The 24,361-nt window shown below is 41.7% G+C and overlaps 2 protein-coding genes across 6 annotated transcripts in view; one reads left to right on the plus strand and one right to left on the minus strand.

Moving 5' to 3' along the window:
* The window catches only part of TADA2A (transcriptional adaptor 2A), a 47,595-nt gene extending 32,670 nt beyond the window's left edge, over positions 1-14,925 (minus strand). For 2 of the 4 annotated variants that reach the window (XM_030881887.2, XM_030881884.2), the window contains exons 1-4: positions 14,837-14,925; positions 12,682-12,809; positions 3,979-4,085; positions 2,528-2,587 (exon numbers count right to left, since the gene is read on the minus strand). In XM_030881887.2, the coding sequence (XP_030737747.1) occupies positions 2,528-2,587; positions 3,979-4,085; positions 12,682-12,706 (192 nt within the window). In that variant the 5' untranslated portion in view covers positions 12,707-12,809; positions 14,837-14,925. Of the gene's footprint in view, positions 1-2,527; positions 2,588-3,978; positions 4,086-12,681; positions 12,810-14,469; positions 14,491-14,836 lie in introns of those variants that run through there. The other 2 variants (XM_030881885.3, XM_060290826.2) reach the window with 2 other exon arrangements.
* A 52-nt stretch (positions 14,926-14,977) lies between these two features.
* The window catches only part of ACACA (acetyl-CoA carboxylase alpha), a 272,141-nt gene continuing 262,757 nt past the window's right edge, over positions 14,978-24,361 (plus strand). Inside the window, exon 1 of one of the 2 annotated variants that reach the window (XM_060290411.1) lies at positions 14,978-15,545. In XM_060290411.1, coding sequence (XP_060146394.1) covers positions 15,508-15,545 — 38 coding nt within the window. In that variant the 5' untranslated portion in view covers positions 14,978-15,507. The remainder of the gene's footprint in view (positions 15,546-24,361) is intronic. The other variant, XM_060290412.1, reaches the window with a different exon arrangement.

Consider the following 24,361-nt stretch of genomic DNA (forward strand, 5'->3'; position numbering starts at 1 on the left):
CAGGAACTCTCTTTCACTGCTGGTGGGAATGCAAAATGGTACAGCCACTTTGGGCAGTTTGACAGTTTCTTACAAAACTAAACATACTCTTACCATGTGATCCAGCAGCCATGTTCCTTGGTATTTACCCAAAGGAGTTGAAAACTTATGTCCATACAAAAACCTGCACATGGATACTCATAGCTGCTTTATTCTTAATTGTCAAAACTTGGAAGCAACCAAGATGTCCTTCAGTAGGTGGATGAATAAATAAACTGTGATACATCCAGACAACAGAATATTATTCAGTGCTAAAAAAGAAATGACCTATTAAGCCATGAAAAGACATGGAGGAAACTTAAATACATATTACTTGGTGAAAGAAGCCAATCTGAAAAGGCTACACACTGTATGATTCCAACTATATGACATTTTGGACAAGGCAAAACCATGGAGACTGTAAAAAGATCAGTAGTTACCAGAGGCTGGGGGGAGGCACGGATGAACAGGCAGAACACAGAAGATTTTTAGGAACATGAAACTACTCTGTATGATACTATAATGGTGGGTACACATCATTATGTATTTCTAAAAACCCATAGAATGTATATCACCAAGAGTGAACCCTAATGTAAACTATGGACTTTGGGTGATAATGAGGTGTCAACATAGGTTCGTCAATGATAATGTATGTACAATTCTGGTGGGGGATGTTGATAATGGGGGAGGTTATGCATTTGCGGGGGCAGAGAAATTTCTGTACTTTCCACTCAATTTTGCTGTGAACCTGTAACTCTCTAAAAAACAGTCTAATATTAAAAAATGTATTCCAAATCTTATAATTAGTGAAGAAACTACTTAGAAGACTGACGGTGTTTAGAAAGAGGCAGGGGAAGGCTAGACAGCTGGCTGCCAAGAACTCTTACTAAGGAGCATTTCTTTGACTAATTCATTATGGACCAGGATCTGACTCTCAGCATTACAGGCCCAGAAATTCACTTAAATAAGACTTCATAAATAATCAGACTTGGAGATGCTGAGTTACCCTTTCTAAACTTTTAAGAGACTGAAGTAGATATGCTACAGCGCTGTGGTATACAGAATTCTAAAGATGTCCCCCAGTGCCCCCAAGATTCCTGTCCCCTGATTATTCAATCAAACACTAACTAGATATTACTGTGAAGGGACTATGCTAATGGGATTAAGGTACTAATCAACTGACTGTAAAATAAGGAGATTATGCTGGTGGGCCCAATATAATCACACAGCCCTTAAAAGTAGAAGAGAGAGGCAGAAGAGTCAGAGAGATTCAGCACAGGAGAGATGAACCAGGAGAGGTCAGAGAGACGCCAAGCCATTTCATCAGGAACCCTCAAGGACTCCCTGCCATTGCTGGCTTTGAATACTGAGAATGAGGGCCAGGAACCTCTAGAGACTAAGAGGAAGCCCTGGCCAACAACTAATAAGGAAACAGTAGCATCAGTCCTACAACCTCCCAGCAGTGAATTCTGTCAACAACTTGAATGAGAATGAAGTGGACTGGAAGTGGATTCTCCCGCAGGGTCTCCAGATAAAAACGCAGACAGGTCAACGTTTTCATTTCAGCCTTACAGAATCTGGAGCAAACCACTGAGTCTAATGGTCTTCTGACCAACAGAATTGTGAGAGGATAAATTTGTGTTGTTGTTTAAGCTCCTTCGTTTTTGGTTACGTTGTTATGGCAGCAAGAGAAAACTAACACAGGTATCAATGGATTAACCCATGATGTGAAATTACTGTCAAGTAGATGCCCAACCAGCATTCCTTCCTGTAAGAAAAACAACATGGGAGGCCAAATGTAAGAAAACTACTTGGTGAACTAGGAGTTAGGCTCTGATAACTGACAAAGGTACTGTATATAAACCTGTTAAGCATACCACATATTCACTTTGGCTTATTAAAGTGCCTGTTCCTCTGGCTAGATATTGGAAGGACACTGCCAACATGTGCCTCTCATTCCTTCTTTAGAGGCGGCAAACAATCAAATTACAGCCAAGTCTTATTCTGGCCTATAAGTCAGTCTACCTTTTCAAAGTGATTCCGTATATTACTATGTTATTCACCCTACATCCATTTTACAACTTAACTCTCCGAGGGTAACTAATTTTCCCGAGGCTGGGGAGGTTGAGTGCCAGAGATAAACATCACCACTGCCCACACAAACCACATAAAAATGCCATTAGCCAAACACAGCGACAACACATTTACTGCATGTTTATCAATGAACTTAGAAAACCACAAACCTCTGATCCTTATATTAGTAAATCTCAAAAAGCACTTCCTTTAAATTCCTTCTAATTTAAACCAAAAATCTGAGTATATAAAATGAGTTTTTGGACTTAAATGCCTTAGAAGATCCATAAAACCCTAAAAAGCTTATTGCGCAACGATTACCTAATCCAGAAGTGGGCGAAAGAAAAGTGAGATACTTGCAGATGAAGAAATAAAAAGACTAATTCCCAGTATAATACTTGAAAATGAAGGGAAATTCCTACAACTTCATCATTACCATTATTTCGTAAGTATGATCACTTTGATGTTTCTTGTACTCAAATCCTCGAGTGAAACACTGCAAAAGAAAAGAAAATTAAGTTACCAAAAAGCTACGTTTTGAAATGCTTTCTTAAAGGACAGAAGATGGCTTGGGGGTATTTTACTCTTGTGATGAGTTTTTAAGAATTCATTTAGTCTTGTCTGCAGCCACAACAGGAAGGTTAAGTTCATGATCGCAGCCTTTCAATGGCCCACATAGAGAAAAACAATGATCTGAAAAAAAGAGTTTTTCCTAGGACAACTCCTCCTTTTATAAAAGCATAAGCCCTGGAAGCAGACTGCCTAAATTTGAATCCTGGCTCTTAGCTTATTTCAGCAATTCTAAGACATGTATTATTTCATATTTTAAAACTCTGAAATGTGGATTCATCTTATAATGAAAAGTATATTACAACTTCCATCAGCCATTTTTACACTTTAACATTTCTGAAATTGGGATGTTTCTTTTAATCAACAGCATCTTGGATCTGATAAAATATGGTATTTGCTGTGTGACCCTGAGCCAATTATTTAACCTCTCTTTGCCTGAGTTTCCTTTATAATATAGGGATACTAATCATAGTTACTTCCTAGGGTTGCAGTTTTGATTTAAAGGTTAATTCATGCAAAGTACTCAAGATAGTGCCTGGCACAGAGTAAGCACTTATCATTAGTATTTTTTTTAAACAATTTTTTAAAATTTTATTTATTTTTGGCTGCGTTGGGTCTTCGTTGCTGCGCACAGGCCTTCTCTAGTTGCGGTGAGCGGGGGCTACTCTTCGTTGAAGTGTGCGGGCTTCTCATTGCAGTGGCTTCTCTTGTTGCGGAGCACGGGCTCTAGGTGCATGGGCTTCAGCAGTTGTGGCACGCGGGCTCAGTATTTGTGGCTAGCGTGCTCTAGAGCGCAGGCCCAGTAGTTGTGGCGCATGGGCTTAGTTGCTCCGCAGCATGTGGGATCTTCCAGAACCAGGGCCCAAACCCATGTCCCCTGCATTGGCAGGCGGATTCTTAACCACTGCGCCACAAGGGAAGCCCAGCACTTATCATTAGTATTGCTATTACCACTATCATCGACGAAATAGTTTGTTCCCTGGTTTGTCACCTGCCCAAACATCACTCTTCAGTAAGACAAAAAACAGTGTCATAGGTGCTATCAAAAGGAATAATCCTCCAATTCTATTTCTTGTAGTCCCAATACTTGAAATTTACTGGTAAAAACAGCATTAGGTTGATACACGGAAGTGGAATATTCAACAGTCTATCTCATCCATCCTGCTCTGTTCCCCAATTTTTCACTGGTAAAATGTGTAATTCAATATTGACTGGAAAAAATAGACTTAATAAGGTATGGTCCTTCTGAGCAATTGACAGTCATCTCTGAATTTACTATATCCATAAAACTAGGCAAGCCTCCCCTTAAAGAGTTACCTGCAAGCACAGGAAAAAAGGAGGCGGCCCACATTCAGCACACTTGATATAAGGCTCCATGAGGTAGGAGGAGCAGCCTCGGCAAGGTGGCTTATCAGAGGGATCATCTATAACAAAAAGAAGAATATACTAGCTTCAAAACACCTTATGATTATCTTAAATGCGAGAAGGTGAAAATCTGCAAATGATTACACAAGGTAGTAAGCTGTGCTGAAAAGTTCATGGAGACAAGATGAGCTCATTCCAAGTAAGAAAAAACAAAAATTATGTTCCTTTTTATTTCAGGCCAGCTTTGTTCCTACCTACAGTGTATCTACTATTTTAAATAGCATTTAAGTAGATATTGCCCCTGCAGAGAAATTTACAAACACAAGTTTTAACTGGAAGTTTCATAATGCCCACAGTTTATTTTCCCAGGGGAAAATAATGTCACATACCTACATAACACATCTATAGTTATAGATAAAGCCAATCTGACAAAATGTTAATAACTGCTGGGTCTGGGTAATGGGCAATAATTGCTGTACTGTTCTTGCAACTTTCTATAAGTTTGAAATTTTTCATAATAAAAAGTTGGTAAAGAAAAACCCTTTAAACATGTCTTGGGATGTACTACTTCATATTTGATTTGGGAGTTAAACTCAGGACAGCTTCCTCCCTTTCTCCCACAGTAAGTAGAGAACAGAGCAGACCTTCCTCCAGTTCCAATAACAGTACTGTCTCCGCAATATCAAGGCAAGGAGTATAATCCAAACTCTCTAAAGTCATAAAAATGCTGATGTGTGTGTGTCCCTGGCTGTCCCAAACTCTGCCACTCTTGAGTCAGGGCAACCTAGCAGAGTTGTTCTCTGTGATCAACAGAAGTCTAAGAAAACAGGCTCTGAAGGTAGAGAAGGGATTTAATCTGTTTGGCCTGGCGCAGAATTTCTCACATTCTGCAATAGCATTTTCCTTCCTAAAGTCCAAGAAACACTCTTCAAGGCACCTTTCCCTCCTGTAAGTGGTGATTATTTTTCTTTTCTTTTGCTTCTAAATGAAGACCTGGAGAAAAAAATGACAGAGGAAAGAAAGGTAATCTTTCTGGCAGTAGCTTCAAAATAAACATGTGGAACAGCAACTACCCCACTTCTCCCATTTAAAATTTTGAAATGGAAGAACAAAAATTATTTTATATTAAATGTCAATTTTTACCAAATTACCTTCTTCCTCACATCATTTTGTTTCTTTTTTTTTTGCGGTACGCGGGCCTCTCACTGTTGTGGCCTCTCCCGTTGCGGAGCATAGGGTCCGGACGCGCAGGCTCAGAGGCCATGGCTCACGGACCCAGCCGCTCCATGGCACGTGGGATCCTCCCGGACCTGGGCACGAACCTGTGTCCCCTGCATCGGCAGGCGGACTCTCAACCACTGGGCCACCAGGGAAGCCCTCGCATCCTTTTCTTTTAATGATATGAGCTTGCTTTTCTTTCCTCAAACTTTCTTCAACAACAAAAAATTGGCCAATGACTGACCTAAAGAGTTTTTAAACCCTCATGTCAAGAAGTAATTGTTTTTTAGAGAAATGCTAATCAAAACTACAATGAGGTATCATCTCACACCAGTCAGAATGGCCATCATCAAAAAATCTACAAACAGGGGCTTCCCTGGTGGCGCAGTGGTTGAGAGTCCACCTGCCAATGCGGGGGGTGTGGGTTCGTGCCCCGGTCCGGGAGGATCCCACATACCACAGAGCGGCTGGGCCCGTGAGCCATGGCCGCTGGGCCTGCGCATCCAGAGCCTGTGCTCCGCAACGGGAGAGGCCGCAGCGGTGAGAGGCCCGCGTACATCAAAAAAAAAAAAAAATCTACAAACAATAAATGCTGGATAGGGTGTGGAGAAAAGGGAACCCTCCTGCACTGTTGGTGGGAATGTAAATTGATACAGCCACTATGGGGAACACTATGGAGGTTCCTGAAAAAACTAAATATATAACTACCATACGGCCCAGCAATCCCACTACTGGGCATATACCCTGAGAAAACCATAATTCAAGAAGAGTCATGTACCACAATGTTCACTGCAGCTCTCCTTACAATAGCCAGGGCATGGAAGCAACCTAAGTGTCCATCAACAGTCCAATGGATAAAGAAGATGTGGCACATATATACAATGGAATATTACTCAGCCATAAAAAGAAATGAAATTGAGTTATTTGTAGTGAGGTGGATGGACCTAGAGTCTGTCATACAGAGTGAACTAAGTCAGAAAGAGAAAAATACCGTATGCTAACACATATAGAATCTAAAAAAAAAAAAAAAAAAAAAAGGTTCTGAAGAACCTAAGGGCAGGACAGGAATAAAGATGCAGACGTAGAGGATGGACTTGAGGACACAGGGAGGGGGAAGGGTAAGGTGGGACGAAGTGAGAGAGTAATATGGACATATATACACTACCAAATGTAAAATAGCTAGCTAGTGGGAAGCAGCTGCATAGCACAGGGAGATCAGCTCAGTGCTTTGTGACCACCTAGAGGGGTGGGATAGGGAGGATGGGAGGGAGACACAAGGAGGAGGAGATATGGGGATATATGTGTATGTACAGCTGATTCACTTTGTTATAAAGCAGAAACTAACATACCACTGTAAAGCAATTATACTCCAATAAAGATGTTAAAAAAAAAAGATAATTATTTTGTAAAAGTTCAATTTATAGTTTCAAAAATTTTAGACAATAAAAAGTATAAAGTATGTCATCCTCTATTAACATTCTGATTTCCAGCCTTTCTTCTATGTACGTGTGTATATTTTAACAAAAGTGGGATACCGCACATTTTATAGCCTGTTTTTTCACTTGATAATATATTGTCAACATCTTTCATGATGGTACACATAGATCTTCCTCACTCTTTTTAATGGATGAATAATAGTCCATTATATCTATTTAATCTAACCTAATGGTTTTCAACTGCCTCCTAGGAAGGTATTATGGAAATCTGAGGAGATGCTTTTTTGTTGCCACAATGACTAGGGAGCACTACTGGCACTTAGCAGGCTGGGATCAGGGATGCTAGATATCCTTCAACACTCAAGATATTCCTACACAACAAAGAATTGGCCAGTCTCCTGCACAACTTTCAAATGTCCCACCAGACGTTCAAGTAGGTGAAAACTTGCTCATAATGACATGACCTGGAACATAATTCCATGCTAAATACAACAAAATGTTTTTGACAGTTTTAATATGTATTGAATTTTCCAGGAAGGCAACTGCATTACGTCAAGAGGAGATTCTACCTTGTTTTGTTCGGAACTTTACTAAGAGTTATTCAAGCTTGTGGTATTTGAGTCACCAATACAACACACGTGAATCACTGTGCATTTGTAGTTGTAATATGCACAGTGATTTGACTTACGGGTACAAGCATCTGACTAAAGGCATTATGTTTTCCACTGTAATGTCTAAACATATTGATACATATTATTATAAATTACATTATTTATTACAAATCACTTCTCTTTTATTTATCTTTTATAGTATAGTTAGGGCAATATTATTATTTTTTAATTACTTAATTTATTTATTTTTGGCTGTGTTGGGCCTTCATTGCTGCGCACAGGCTTTCTCTCATTGCGGCGAGTGGGGAATACTCTTCGTTGTGGTGCGCGGGTTTCTCATTGAGATGGCTTCTCTTGTTGCGGAGCACAGGCTCTAGGCACTCAGGCTTCAGTGGTTGTGGCTTGCGGGCTTACAGCACAGGCTCAGTAGTTGTGGTGCACGGGCTTAGTTGCTCCATGGCATGTGAGATCTTCCCGGACCAAGAATTGAACCCGTGTCTCCTGCATTCGCAGGCAGATTTCTTAACCACTGTGCCACCAGGGAAGTCCTAGGGCATTGTTTTTATTTCTTTGAAATCATGGGCATAGTTATGTTATATTATCTATGTATTTCATTTCCAAATAGTAAAAGGGGCTTTAAAAACATTATAAAAAGAAATCACTGGGTCTCATAAGACTGAGAACCACTAATCTAACCAGTTTCCTATTGGTGGATATTTAAGTTGTTTCCAATTTTTCACTATTATAAAAAATGCTGAGATCAACGTTCCTGTACACGTAACAGTTCACATTTTGTTCCTCAGGATTTCTATTTTCCTAGAACTAGAACTGTTGAGTGTACAGAGGGTTTCTGATACACATAGCCAAAGTGTCCTTCACAAAGGATTCCAGAACTTTTCTGTAACCTAAGAGTAGGGAAAGACTTTTTACCATCATTCAAACTTCAGAGGCAATAAAAGAGTAATAAATTTGACAAAACAAAACAAACAAAAAGCTCTTTTTTGGCAAAGAACACCATAAGCAAAGTTAAAAAAGCAAATAAACTAGAAGAAAATACTTGTAAACATATCATAAAGGGCTAACATCTTTAATATAGAAAGAACTTTTAAAAATTGAGAGGAAAATAAAAGACCAAAAATCCTACTGTGAAAGTCACGAAGAGATAATTAGGAAAAAAAGAGAGAGATAAAATGGACCTTAAACATGAAAAGACATTCAACTTCACTCATAATAAGAGAAATCTACACTGAGATATAAGTTCTTACCCATCAGATTGGCAAAAATTCAAAAGCTTGATAATATACTTTCTTAAGAAGACTGTGGGGAAATAGGCAACCTCATATATTGCTGACGGGAATGCAAAATGGCACAACTTCTATAGAAGGGAATTTAGCACTATCTAAATAAATGCATCCATTTATCTTTGGACCTAGAAATCCCACTTCTAGGAATTTACCCTGAATATACACTTCCAACAGTATAAGGTTATGCATTAGAACATTATTTATAACTGCAAAATACTACTTTGATGTCCAAGCACTGGACAGTAGTTGAACAAACTATGGTACGTTCACATAATCGAGTACTATGCAACTATAAAAAAATAACAATCTCGGAGGCTTCCCTGGTGGCGCAGTGGTTGAGAGTCCGCCTGCTGATGCAGGGGACACAGGTTCGTGCCCCAGTCCGGAAAGATCCCACATGCCGCAGAGTGGCTGGGCCCGTGAGCCATGGCCGCTGAGCCTGTGCGTCCGGAGCCTATGCTCCGCAACGGGAGAGGCCACAACAGTGAGAGGCCCGTGTACCGCAAAAAATATATATAAATAAATAAAAATAACAATCTCTATAAAGCAGCATCGTATTTCCAGGAGGTAAGTGAAAAAAACAAGGTGCAAAAGAGCATACATAGTATGCTACCTTTTCAGGAAAAAATCAGGGAAAACAAAAGCAAAAACATATACACGTCTGTCTTTGCAAAAAGAAATAAAGGACAGATAAATTAGAAAACAATACCTACGAAGGGTTGAAGGAGGGGGAATGGAAAGGAGTGGAAGAGACCTAGGAAGGAGCAACAATTCTCCAAATATACCTTTTTGCATAGCTTTGACTTTTGGAAGCATACTCATATTCTACAAATTAGAAAATTAAACCACTAAATATGGGAAGGGAAAACTGAAAGCAGAACGAACAGATGAACCAAAAAGTATTTCAAAGGAATATCACAACCACAATGAGGAGGGGAAAAAAAAGAACCAATCCAAGTAACTTATGAACATTTAACAACAGACCTTCAGTGTTGGGTGATGCAGAGAATCACAAACAAACCCTGAACTTGTTGAAGTGGGTCTGTGTTAGGTAGTGGTATGCACCAAGCAATCTTGAAATAATTCTGGATGTATTAAAAGACTGAGCAAATGAATAATCGTGCTAATGCTGGGAGCCAGGGTTTTCACTGAGGAAAGGACACACAAACAAGGAACGTGGTGGGGGTGGGGGGACAAAAAAAGGGCCTAGGAAGGTGAACTGGAGGTTATCAGTGTGAACTCATGATTTCTAAGAAAGTGCATCTATGGATATACGCATGTATATGCAACTGTGCACATATACTGGCATAGATGTACGTAGTGTATACCTACCATGTGTTTCCCAGCGCTGTGGGCCAAAAAGGCCCAGATGCCAAGATACTCTAGTAGAAATAAGCAATGGCCATATCTTGGTCTCTAATGGCACGCCTTTCTAAAAGGACCAAGGGCTCCTCAGAGAAGTGGCTGATTCTAGGGCTGGGGCATGGGAGGTAGAAGATGCACCTCGAACATGTAGCCATGCCAAAAAGTAAGCAGATGCTCAAAAAAGCGATGGGGCACGTCACAAGGTTGCAAGAGCCGGCTTGAAGGGGCTCACAGTGTTCAAATTAGGACAATCTGAGAACCAAAGTAAGTATGATAATGAATTATAAACCACTGAAAATAAAGGAATTCATGCATGCATACTTATAATAAATAAGTGAAACAGGAGGTCTCTTGATTATAGTAGAATGCTAAGTGCTAACTAGTAAATATGGAGAGTGCTGGAGGCAGGGGGAAAAATCATTTTGCGACCATCGTAGTAAAGACTGGATCAGGCAAAAATCATCAATGGATGCTAACTAGGGAGAAATTCTGATGAGGAACAGGATATTTTATGGCCTGAAAGTGTCTCCTTATGGGTTGCTTATTGGACGCAAGAGAAAAAATAGACATTAAACAGTGAAGAACTCAAATGCACACCTTGACTGGGTTTTCTTTTTTTTTTTTTTTTGCGGTATGCGGGTCTCTCACTGTTCTGGCCTCTCCCGTTGCGGAGCACAGGCTCCGGACGCACAGGCTCAGCGGCCATGACTCATGGGCCCAGCCGCTCCGCGGCATGTGGGATCTTCCCGGACCGGGGCATGAACCCGTGTCCCCTGCATCGGCAGGCGGACTCTCAACCACTGCGCCACCAGGGAAGCCCCCATTGACTGGGTTTTCAAAATTAACATCGCTAATGAGGAACACAGCAAGACCAGACAAACCCAAAATGAGACACCTCTAGTTTTAAAAAGGGGAGAAAGGGGCTGTATTCTTCAAAAGTGTCAATCACTAAAGACAAAGGCTGTGGACACGTTTCAGTTTAAAGGAGGCTAAAGAGACACGCAACTTAATGCAAGACCTGAACCCTGACTGTATCCTGTATGGGAAGGAAAAAAAACATCGTCAAGGACATTTTTTTTTTTTTTTGGCGGTACGCAGGCCTCTCACCGCTGTGGCCTCTCCCGCCGCGGAGCACAGGCTCCGGAAGCGCAGGCCCAGTGGCCATGGCTCATGGGCCCAGCCGCTCCGCGGCACGTGGGATCCTCCCGGACCCGGGCACGAACCCGTGTGCCCTGCATCGGCAGGCGGACTCTCAACCACTGGGCCACCAGGGAAGCCCCAAGGACATTGTTGAGTCAGCTGACAAAACTGGAATACAGACGGCAGGTTAGATAAAAGTATTTTATCAGTGTTATACTTACTAAAGTTGGCAACTCTACTGAGGCTAGAATGTACTGAAGTTAGAAGAGAATATCCCTAGTCTCAGGAAATAAACACTGAAGTACTTAGGGGCCATGATGTATGTCCCTAAGCCCTCAAATGATTCTGAAAAAAAAATATGGGGTATGTATATCTACTTATAAATACATATATATGTGAATAAATATGTATATTTATAGATAGAGAACTATGAAAATAGAGTAAAAGGTTTACAAAAGGTGTATGGATATTCTTTGTACTATTCTTATTCTTCCAACTTTCCTGTTTGAAATTGTTTCCAAATAAAAATTTTAAAGTTTAGCTTAAAAATATTAAAAAAAACACTTTTTAAAAAATTTTTAATTATTTTGAAAAGGGGGAGAGAGTGGTTTCAGTTTACACTCCCAGCATGGGGATAATTCATTTAGGCTCTTTCTCTGTGTGAAAAATGAAAGATCTGAACTAGATGTATTGGAAGACTCCATTCTGTCCTAAATATATATAGGGAGTCTGATGAGAGAGTAAATTAGAGCCCCTTTAAGAAACTGCTGAGGGACTTCCCTAGTGGTCCAGTGGGTAAGACTCAGTGCTCCCAATGCAGGGGGCCCGGGTTCAATCCCTGGTCAGGGAACTAGATCCCGCATGCATGCCACAACAAAGAGTCCGCGTCCCACAACTAAAAGGTCCCACGTGCTGCAACTAAGACCTGGCGTAGCCAAAAGCAAAATAAGTAAATGGAAGGAAGGAAGGGAGGGAGGGAGGAAGAAAGAAACTGCTGAGGAGGATACACCCTAAAAGTGACTTTCTGAGTCTTCTCATTGGGACACTACTAACATCTAACAATGGATTTCTATTTCTGCCAAATCTCTTATCTTCAGAAGAAAAGAAAAAGTGTATTTTTTCCTCCATAGTTGTGGCTGCCTGGATTTACTTCACATGTACGCCATAAGTCTCTGCACTATTACTGTACTATAGTTTACTCTTAGAATACAAGTGCCAAGAAAGCAGGGGCAGGAGCATTTCCTTTATTCTACCACTGACATTAGTTCTTACCAAGGCGCCTGAAATATGTTATTGATTCTAAAGAGAAATTCAACTGCTTTTTTAAGTCGAACTACGGGTTAATCGTATTATGAATGGTCCACCTGAGCTTAATTTTCTTATAAGACCTTGAGTGTCATGTGCTCAGTTTTGTATCATGTGTTCAGTAGTAGTGGTTGATTTTATTCTGATTTGATACTCATTCCTTTAGGATCAGATTCACATGGCTTCATCTTCAAAGTGCTTATTTTTCTTCTTTGATCAACTTCCACTTCAGTTTGCTATTAATATTCACCTGGGACTTGTTCCCATGGTACTTACTGCTAAAGGAACTCAAACGGTCCATTCCCCAGTTGGCAAAGACTGCTGCTTTGATCTTCCTCAATGTAGGGCTCCTTCAAGGAGATTTCAGAACTGGCCAACACAGACACCAAAGCTGACGACCCCCCCTATAAACAAACAAAAGTGGCACATGGATGAGGAAATACTTTAAAGGGACAAGATAAAGAGAACATAATGCAACTTACTCAACTGTACCACATCCTAGCTTTGTAAGGCTAAGCAAATTTGTTTATCTCTACAAGCTTGTTCCCTCCTCTGTAAAATGGATGATACAATCATATCTACCTTCTAGAGTTGCTGAAGATTAAATATCAAAATCCACATAGATAATGTACCATAGCGCCAGGTCCATAGTAAGCCCTCTACAAAGGCTACATATCTCTAATAAACAACAACTGATGTTCTCTGCCAGGCCTCATTTTTCTCCTTAGCCCTCCTTCCTTTGGGAAACTGACTTTCATATGGCTTTCGTGGGGTTACGAATCCCAATACTCCACCCCCCAGCCCCACAGCAGCTAAAGCAACCAGATCTGTTCTTACCGAAAGCTGAATCTTGAGTAAGGTATCCAAGGACAGAGGGCAGGTTAGAGCTCATTCACTAGCCAAAGAATCTGGTCCAAGAGATCTGGTTCTTGAGATCCCCATCCCCAAGGGTAGCCCAATGGTGCAGGTTTGTTTGTTTGTTTTTTCTCATTTCTCTATCGTTCCAGTAATACTTTAATCTGAATGAACGTCTATTACTAGAAAACTAAGGAATCCTATCTATTACAACGTACCTTTTGTTCACTAATTTATTCTTTGAACAGCTATTTAATAGGTATGTACTATATACAAAGTTATCTTTTTGAAGACATAAATGAACTCATATTTCACACGAAGTCATGAAAACATCCCCCCTCCCTCTATACTCCCATATCTTTTTATCTATCTCTTTTTTTGGCATTTTTCACATTCCACTTTGTGAGAATCACTTCTGAATGCATATTTTCCCCATTTCTAGACTAAATGAAAGCAGGGACTACATCAAATACAAATTTGTATGTCTTAAAGCACCAAGCACAGTGCCAAGAGGAAAGAACTCAATAAACACAAATGTAATGGACATATAAATGTTAATTCTACAAAAAGGTTAGTTCATCATTAGTTCTCCTGCAGTGACTTCTTTCACCTGATAGTTTTTAGTTTTAGCTTGGGGAATAATTCATCGTTAACTGTATGGGACACTCACATAAAACTGTCAATGAACTTGTCTTTTCCAGGAATGAACTGGAGTGGTTACCCCTCTGCTCTGGTCCCAGGAAAATGAGTTTGAAGAAAATGCGCTTAGTAAGGGGTATTATGCACTCAATAATGAAATAATGGCCAACATTTACTGAATATTTTTCATATGCCAGGCACTGTAGTATCACTGTATGTGGATTGTCTCTGAATCCTTACAACCTTCTGAGGCATGCTGCTTTTTTAAGAAGGGAAAGGAACCTCTGAAAGACTGTCACTTGCACAATGTCTTACAGTTAGTGAACAGCAGCGTCACTTCAACAGAGGTTAGTAGAGATGGTCAAGTAAAGGATGTATAGTCTCAAACACTCCACGTTGTAAGCGCAATATTGCAATAAGCGGAATCTTCTTTTTTCCTCTTTCTTCACACAAGAGACATTTCTGACGCTAACATCCATGAAAGGATGGATGCTAGTTCCACATTAACATCTGCCAAATTCCAAGAAGTTACCTACTGGAGCCTCAGACCACCTCACCTCTAAAACTGACCTGAAATATCTACTTGGAAGGCCTTCTTGAAAACAAGGGGTAACGTCAGCTAAGAACGGGATTTCGCGTTCCCTTGCAGCAGAGGCAGGAAGAGCCAGGCTAGGACCCAGCGGGGCCGCCCAGGGGGCGGGGCGCGTCAGGCCGCGGCGGGGCGGGGCCCCAGGGCTCAGGCCCGCCCCACACCGCCCTCCCCCACGGCGCGGCGTGGCCCGCCCCCCTCGCCCCCCTCGCCCCCCTCGCCGCCGACGCCGCCGGGGCCCGCAGTCCGCCCCCAACCCCGCCGCACCTCACGATCCCTGCCTCCCCCTTGTCCCGAGACTGGGGCTCGCGCCCCGCCGCCGCCCGCCCGCAGCGCCTCGTGCCTCACCTCACTTCGTTCCCCTCCTCCGCGCCGAGGAAACGCCAGCAGCGCGCGCGCCCTGGGCTTGCGTGCTCGCTCCCGCGCGGCGCAGGCGCGAGCGGGCCGCGCGCTCGCCGCCTCCGCCCAGTCCCCGCCCCGGCCGTCGCGGCCTTGCCGCGTGCGGCTCATCAACGGCTGCCCCTCCCTCCGTCCCCGACCCTTCCCTCCCCGTGCGCTAGCGTCTGGCCTCTAGTAGAGGCCTTGGAGGGTGGGCCTTTGAGCAGCTTGTCTGAGTTTTGAGTCGGACCAGTAATCATTTTTCCCTGGGGGCGCGTTGCTGGTTGCCGCAGGCTTGCCGGTGCGTGGTGCCGTTTGAGCCGCTCTAGAGTGCGGTGAGCTGGAGCGGGCCGGTACTGCCCCGCTTTTGTGTTTTCTAACATTCCCACCCCTCACCTCTGTTGCAGCCTTGAACAAAATCAAGGCTAAGGGACTGGGCCCAAGGACGGCGAGCGGTGGTCGCCTTTCGAAGCCGGGTCTTGCAGTGCTGCTCATGGATTAACCAGACTGCCTGAAAGGTTTAAGGGTTCACAGGGTACGTTTGATTCAGATGCTTCTGGAACGTCGAAATTATCTTCTTTGGAAAGAACCATCTCCTCTTTGGGCTTCAGGGGCCCAGACTGAGGCGCAATGATGAGAGGATGTGGTGGTCCACTCTGATGTCAATCTTGAGGGCTAGGTATGTCCCAACATCTCTTGTTACTACTAACTATTATAATAGCTGCCATTTGTCGAGTATTTTCTGCATGCCAGGCATTGTACCAAGGGGGTTACATACATGGTCCCGTTTCATCTTCAAAAACCACCTTATGGGGTAGACACTAATTATTATTGTCCCCATTTGACAGGTGAAAACCTTTAGACTCTGCCTTGTGAACAACTTGGGATCACACTGCTAGACCGTGTTGGGGAAGGGGATTCAAACAGTAGTTTAGCTTAACCATCATGCTAATACATCTATTTAGAAGTTTTTCATAAATTTGCTCAACCTCTTATAGAATTCATTTACACTTTATGCCTGTGTGGCCTCTTTACTCATTTTTTAGTATCTGAGTCATACAAGTTCATACTAAAAAAAAAAAAAAGTTAGAATGTTTGCATGAGCAAAAATATGTGAAAACCAGCTCCCACCATGATAGTTAACATTTTGCTATACATTCTTCTAGATATTTTTCTATGCTTCATGTCAATAAATTTAGAATAGTTTTACATTTGATGTATTCTGAAAATCTATTCATTTATCAAATATTTGATGAGAAGAATGTTCTAGGTGCTGGGAATTCAGCTGTGAACAAAACAAAGTCTGTCTCATAATAAGGGGGGAGATTGACATTAAGCAATACACATAATATATTACTAAATAATAGCTAATGCCCAGTAATGTGGCAAGTTTTTAAAAAAATTAGGAGAAAGGGGATGCTTTATTAGATGGGGTAGACAAGGAAGTCCTCTTAATTGTAAGCAGAAATCTAATCATTAAATGAGGGAGGCAGCTGTGTGGATTTCTAGAGAGAAATTGTTCCAGGAGAAAAGAAATGGCAATTAAAATAGCCCTGACTGCTTGGCATGTTGGAGAAGAAGCAAGGAGAGCAGTGAGGCTGGAGCACAGCAAATTAAAGCAATAAGTTGGATAACAGGCAGAAGCCAGATTGTATATCTGGTAAGCCATGTGGGACTTCAGATTTTATTAGAATGTGATAGAATACCATGGAAGGGTTGAGAACAAAGGAATAATCAGATTTGTTTTAAAAGGATCACTCTGGCAGTTGTGTGAATCGATAGTAGAAACATAAAAATTGGCCTTTAAATCATTGATCGCCCAGCAGTTGTTCAACAGGTAGTTTATGAACATTGATGTTTCAGCTACACCTTTACGACACCTTCACCTCCGCAAACAGAAAATAGGTTCAAACCTTTAGGACTCATCTTCATGTCTTTCTCATCTAAACTGAAAGTTTTTGAGTCTGGCTAGGGCATATATCCAGATCTGGACGTCACGATTGTCAACAAACTGAATATGAGTCATCAGTGTTGTACTGTTGTGGAAAAACAGTCCCACACAATACTGGGATCTATTCATTAAAAACACAGCATTCATCTGGAAATTACCCTTCCTCTTCAATTGACGTTAGGCCCTCATTAGAATTCTAAGCCCCCATTTAGTCATTCATTGTGCTTAAGAAAGATGTGGAGAAATGAAAATGCACCGTGAGGGTAAGGGTAACAGTGATTAAGGCAGTGTTTTTCTGGGTTTTTGCCTTCAGCAGTGTGGTGGCATCAGGCAAATTTGGAGGAGAAATGAAAGGTCTGTCTCAGATATCTGTTTTGCAATCTGAGTGAAATGACATAAATGAATTTAGAGCTCAGAGAGGCCAGGGCTAAAATGCTATAACCATATTAGAATTGTTTCTTTGGTTGTGTGTCTTCTTTGTAACCTCAGTGCCCAGAAGTGCATCCTGGACAAATATTTGCAAAATGAGCAGGTAAAGGCAAAGGTATGGATGAAGTCACTCAGGCAAGGAAAAGAGCTGTCCAGGCTCTGTAATGTGGCTGCCATTGATTGTCTCCAAATATCCCCACAGGCTCCCCTTGAGCTGCTTAGCTGCTGTGGTTAGAACCAGAAGTGCAGTTTCTGAGCCTTCCTCCTAGTGGAAATGACTATCTGCCATTTCTAGTTACTTGCTATGTCCTGAGTACTGAAAGACTTTATAAACTTTACCTCATCTAATATTTATTTTTCCTGTATCTGAAGTGGCTCTTTGTAGTTTGGTATACAAATACTTTTAAATTAAAAAAAATTTTTTAAATTAATTTATTTTTTAAATTAATTTAATTTTGGCTGCGTTGGGTCTTCGTTGCTGTGTGTGGGCTTTCTCTAGTTGCGGCGAGCGGAGGCTACTCTTCCTTGTGCGTGGGCTTCTCATTGCGGTGGCTTCTCTTGTTGTGGAGCATGGGCTCTAGGCATGCGGGCTTCAGTAGTTGTGGCACGTGGGCTCAGTAGTTGTGGCTCGCGGGCTCTAGAGCACAGGCTCAGTAGTTGTGGCACACGGGCTTACTTGCTCTGCAACATGTGGGATCTTCCCGGACCAGGGAATCGAACCCATGTCCCCTGCATTGGCAGGCGGATTCTTAACCACTGCGCCACCAGGGAATCCCCTTGGTATACAAATAGATAAAAACAAAAAGTCTAAAAGTCTAGCCATGCCTTCTAGGTTTCAACTTCCTCCCCTTTAAACTCTAAGATAACCCCAGTCAATGTAAATTAGCCAGAGATTTATGTCTGGGAGCAGAGCCCTTTGCTTTGCCAATTGCAGGGTCTCTTAAAGGCAAGGAGTTTCCTGTGATGCACTCAGTAGAGAGGACTTCATGCCACAAAAGGCCTGAGCCTCAAGGATTGCAGCTCTTAGGGCTCAGCCCTTTGAGTTCACACACTAAGGCACTTTCACAGAAGCCCTGGGTCCACCATGGCCCAGCTCAGGACTGGTTCCAGCCTCCTCAGCCTCTGTTGCTGTCTCTTGCATTCAGAAGCATTGGCATCCTCTTGTCCCCATTTGCTCCCCGCCCCCCATATCTTTCTTCTTTTGTGGCCACCCTAGTCAGAGGAGATAGGAAATCAATCCTTTTGTTTCCAGGAGTTTCCTAGATTGCTCTTTTAACTTGATCAACCTCAACCATGACCAGTCTGCAGAGGAAGGGTTGAAGTACTCTTGCTAAGCTACTTAAGGAAATGTAAGGTCTACATATAGCTACCTCTCCACACAGTGGCTTGACTGGAGTGCTTCTGCATAAGTAAGAGGGCCCTAAACATCTCAAAGATGAACAAGAGGGGCAAGAATTCTGCCAAGGGACCTTACTGCATCCCATTTTACAGATAAGGAAAAACAAGGCTCCGAGAGGTAAAAACCACTTGCCCTAAGTCATTCAGTTACTAGGTAGTACAGCCAGAATTAAAATCAGGTCTGTCCAAATGTAACTAATAAACTCCCTCTGGCTATTCAAAGTGAAAAGTTAGCAAGTATTAGGATTTTCGTAATGCCATGGCCATTATGCCAAATTTTCATGAATCCAGCCCTTTGCTACCCATCTCCTCTGCCTCTTCCTCACCCTCACCTTACTGACTTTCTTCTTTTTGGCTGCTCCGTGCGGCTTGTGGGATCTTAGTTCCCCGACCAGGGATTGAACCCGGGCCCCGGCAGTGAGAGTGCCGAGTCCTAACCACTGGACTGCCAGAGAATACCCTCACTGACTTCTTTTTGATCTCCACAAAGCGCAGGATGTCTGTCTGTTGAAACAGCAGGCTTGGGGTAGAATCTAAAAGTTAGGTGAACCAGGAATGTATTGTTGCTGAGCGACTCCTGTTTATCAGGAAAATTTTAAATGCCTGCTAGGCAGCCTGGCTGCATGCCTTTCAGCCTGATGAACGAGGCCTCTACCTTTTGACCTTCAAAACAGGCTCCTAAAGTATTTTGCATCATTTGATGACAGGCAGTCTATACTCTTTTGCAACCAACAAGTGCCTAGTAAGTGTTTGAAATATGAATTGTAAGAAACCTGGCCCAGTTTAATATAATTGAAAAAGCATGTACTTTGAAGCCTTTCCTGAATTTGAATCCTAACTACCTTCAAGAATTTAGCAAACTATTATCTTTCTATGTCTCTTTTCTCTTCATATGTAAAATGAAAATAATAATACCTAATTTATAGGAGTTTTATAAGGATATGATGATGTATGTGTAGTACCTAGTTCATGGTGGGAGTCAAATGAATTATAATTGTAGTTTTAATGTTAATTCTAGAAGTGCTTCAGAGTATGACCTTGGGGCTTGCTTAGAAGTGTTCTAGGCTAGGTTGGCCAGTGCTCAGCTTTGGAATATTTTCATTATTTTAACCAAGAACTATCTACTGGAAACCTGTAGGCTTCCAAAACACCAAATTAAACAGAATTTTCTTTTGCTACCTGCTTCTTTAGCACCTTCCTCACTATACAAAACTAAAGAGAGTGTACATTATCTCACAGGTCATAGGGCAAATGCACAGTTGCGATCAAGGATGAATAATCCAGGCTTACGTCAAATGCAGGACATGCTCAGGAGCTCTGTCTCATTAAATTGATGTAAATAGTGAACAGACTTATGCATTATGAGCAATTAACTGTAAGACTGTTCTATAGAGTGCTATTGTAATCAAATAAAACTTAGACAAGGTTAATCTGATGCATATTTAATGATATATGTAATTGTTATTGTGCTGCATGATAATCAGGCCTTAAATGTTAAGCTGTTTACATAAATGGCTGTAACTGGTTATTTTTACACAGCCAAACACATTTTTTAGTGTTTACTCACTTTACTAATTTTCTGGAATCTATAATCATGCCAAGGACAGCAGTTTTCTCTGAAGCCCTTTACTATTTAATCATGCGCTCACACACACATGAACACACTCTTCAAAATGACACAGCAGTGTTGTCTCCCAACTTGGCACTAAAAACAGCTACTGTGCAAGGCTCTTTGTGTACACTTTCTCATTTTAGTCCTTAAAAATCCCTCAAGGGAGGTGTTGTTACTCCCATTTTACTGATGCAGAAATTGACGCTCAGAGAGTGTAAGCAGGCAGCATAGTAGTCATTCAAACTTCTATCCCCAACCTCTAAACTTTATACAACCTCAGAAGTTAATGGATCCCAGCAGAGATATGTCAAGTTTTTTTAGGAAATAGAACGGCTCCTGAGAAATACAGAGTATGCATACACATCCAAAGGAAGAATGAGTCAGCCTGCAAGAGGGCGGGGTTAGTTAGTAATGGAAGAGTTGGAGCCTGTTGAAGCTGACTTTCTTGTGCCCATTCAAGGAAGAGGCTCAGCCAATGAATTTCAAGCACAATCGCTCCAGTATTGGCTATTATAGAGATACTATATCAACCTAATGCCACTGGATATCTGAATTTTAGAAATAACTCCACTTGTTCTAATTCCTTAAGAAAGAATCATACAGAGGTTAAACTAGTGTTTCTCAACCTTTTTTTTTTTTTTTTATCATTATTGCCAGCCCTAAAGAGCCTTTTTAGACTTTTTTTTTCTTAATTTGCTTTCCCGGATGAACTTTTAAGACCACAGATATGCTAGCTGTATATCTGTTTATGTACTGTATGTATATCTGTACTTTTTACATAAAAAGTAAGATTGTTTTTGCTCCTCAAGAATAAAATTTTCTTTTTTCCTCCTTCATTGAGAGTGCACAGGTTAAACAATGATGCAGGAGTAATGCAGCTTCCTATATAGGCCTACCTTTAGGTTTGGGATAGTTGTACAGAAGACTATTTCTATACATGTGACTATTGTATTTCTCATTATAAATAAGTTGATAATTTTACGTATGAGCGTGGTTAGTATGAATCTACTCCTAAATAATGGGACCATTCTCTATGCGTGGAAAATTTGGGTTTCTAAGCTTGTAAAACAGCCTGAGAGGTCTTCTGACAGACAGACTGCTAGCCTTCCACAAGTCAACCTCCAGAGCAAACCTTTTTATTTGAAACTTCTAGAGCATTCTTATGTGTTTATTCCTTCATTCCATAAATATTTATTGAGTCCTACTGTAGGCCGAGGTAGTAGGGATTCAACGACTAATCAAATAATCTCTGCCCTCAAAAAGAAGCTCAGTGACTAGCGGGGGAGACAGATGGGCCTGCAGATAATTACGATACAAGGTAATATGTGCTGTAACAGAGGTGTGCTAGGTACACTGTGGGCTCCAAGAAGAGACTGGCCAATTCTAGGGAGAATAAAGGGGTAGGTCTTTGGGAAGTGATGAGTTAAGTCTTGGAGAAGAGTGGGAAGGAAATTCCAAACAGAGAGATCAAATTATTCAAAGGTCAGAAGCATGAGATAGCATGCAGTTTGGGCTGTGTGACTGGAGTACAGAGAGCAAGAAAGGAGGGCCACTGTCCATGAAGCTACAAGGTACACAGAGGTCAGACCATAGCGGGCTTTGGACGTTACTCCAGAGGCCATGGAGAGCCAGTGAGGCATTTTGAGCTGGGGAGTGGTGATATCACTAATCTGGTTTTAGACCTATCTCTGGCAGTGATGTGGACTAATAAGTGGCAAAAGGAAAGGCCAGGAGTTTCAGAAGTCCAAGTAAGAGATGATGAAGGCTTGAGCTAACATGGTTGGAATGGGGAATGAGGAAAAATAAATGGATTTAAGCAGTTTAAGAAGTAATTGGGGGGAAATCCCTGGCGGTCCAGTGGTTAGGGCTCCACACTCTCACTGCTGAGGGCCTAGGTTCGATCCCTGGTTGGGGAACTAAAATCCCGCAAGCCACGCGGTGTGGCCAAAAAAAAAGTAATGGGGGAAGGGGAGTAACTAAGGTGGTAGAATTAAAGATGGTTCTCAATGTCCAGCTTGGTTGACTGGGTAGATGATGGTGTCACCAAGACAGGGACCATAGGGCTAAGAGCAGACACAAAGTAGAAAAGAGCAGGTTTTGTTCTGGATACGTGGAGTTTGAGGTGTCTGCAGGTTGTACAGGTGACATTCCGTAGGGAGATTCAAAGCTAAAGGAGAGATCTGGGACAGAGACACAGATTAGGAAGTCAGCGCAAATCTCGGAATTTTGAAACCGTGGGAGAGGATGAGATTGCCTGAGCTCATTGAATGGAAAAAGAGAAAAGAAAGGTGAAGAGTGGAAACTTGGAGGGCAACAACAGGTAAGATACGGAGGAAGACCCCGTAGTCCAGAAAGGGAGAAGTAGATTGAAGAGACAGAAGTGGTAGTAAAGATGGGGGTGGGCAGTAGTCAACAGAACATTGAGACCCTATAGGACCTAAATAACTGAAAATATAGTGCTTCGCATGTAATTTAAAATAAAAATATTGGGAGTTCCCTGGCAGTCCAGTGGTTAGGACTTGGTGCTTTCACTGCTATGGCCCCGGGTTCAATCCCTGGTCGGGGAACTAAGATCCCGCAAGCCGAGTGGCATGGCCAAAATAAATAAATAAATCTTAAAAAAAAATATAAGCTATAAAATATGTGTAAGGGAAGTCCAACAAAGTTCTGATTTTTCTGTGGTGACCTCTTTGATTATATCTTCTTTATTATCATTATTTTGGTGCCACTGATTGCTAGTGCCCTAAGTACATGTTTATTCACCTTCTCAGTAATCTAACAATATAGCACTGAGAGTACATCAAGGAAAATGGATTCGTCAACAGTGCCAAGTACTACAGAGAAGTCAAAGATAAAGGTTAAAAAGTGCTCATTGGAAAAAAGAAAAAGTACCAATTACTCTAGCATTTGGATAGACTTACATACTAGTGGAAGAGGAGCGAAAGTTCAGAAGTAAACCAAAATACATATAGGAATTAGTGTATGATGAAGATGGACTACTCAATAAATGGTGTGGACAATTAGATAACCATCTGGGGAAAAAATAAACGTCGGTCTATATCTCACACCAGGATAAACTCCAAATGGATTAAATATTTAAATAAAAATATAAAAATTGAAAACTATAAAAGTACTAAAAGAAAATATGAGAAAATTCCTTTATAATCTTGGCATGGGGAAGGAAAATCTTTCTAACTATGACTCAGAATACAGAAGGCATAAAAGGAGAGGTTAATAATTTGACCACACAACACTCAAAATTTCTGCAGAGTGAAATAACATCTTAAGCAATGTCAAAACATAAATATAGGACTTCCCTGGTGGCGCAGTGGTTGAGAGTCCACCTGCCAATGCAGGGGACACGGGTTCGTGCCCCGGTCCGGGAAGATCCCACATGCCGTGGAGCGTGTGGGCCTGTGAGCCATGGCCACTGAGCCTGTGCGTCCGGAGCCTGTGCTCTGCAACGAGAGAGGCCACAACAGTGGGAGGCCCGCGTACCTCAAAAAACAAAACAAAACAAAACAAACATAAATATAAAATGGAAAAAAATGTTTGCAACTCATATCACAAAGAATAATCCTCCTAATACAAAGAAATAGATAAGAAAGAGTTCAGCCACCCAAGAGAAATATCAATGAAGGATATAAATTGACAGGGCTCATGTGTCGTGGTTAAGAGCATAGAGGTTAAGGCCAGTGACCTATAGTGGAATCCTAGCTGTGTCCACTTCCTAGCCCTGTGACCTCGGGCAAGTCTCTGATCCTCAGTTTTCTCTTCTATAAAATGCAGATAATTACAGCTACTTCAGAGGGTTAAGTGAGCTGAAGGCCAGGCTGGTGCCTCATGGTAAAAAGAAGGAAGGACACAGAGAGGATAGGTCCTAAATTTCTGGTATCTGGGATCCTTGAAATAAAGAGGTTCAGGGAAGAGAACCAATTCAACTCCCATCTGTCTCTTCTTTCATTAAGGGCAGTTATTTACTAAGTCCCTCTAAGTGTCAGACACAGCCCTAGGCTTAGGGACATAATGTAAATGTAAGCAAGACAGACATGGTCCTTGTCCTCAATGTAGCTTACCTCTGTAAGCGAGGTGTCAATCAAATGCC

Source organism: Globicephala melas, chromosome 20 (assembly GCF_963455315.2).
Source record: "Globicephala melas chromosome 20, mGloMel1.2, whole genome shotgun sequence".
Taxonomy (NCBI): Eukaryota; Metazoa; Chordata; class Mammalia; order Artiodactyla; family Delphinidae; genus Globicephala; species Globicephala melas.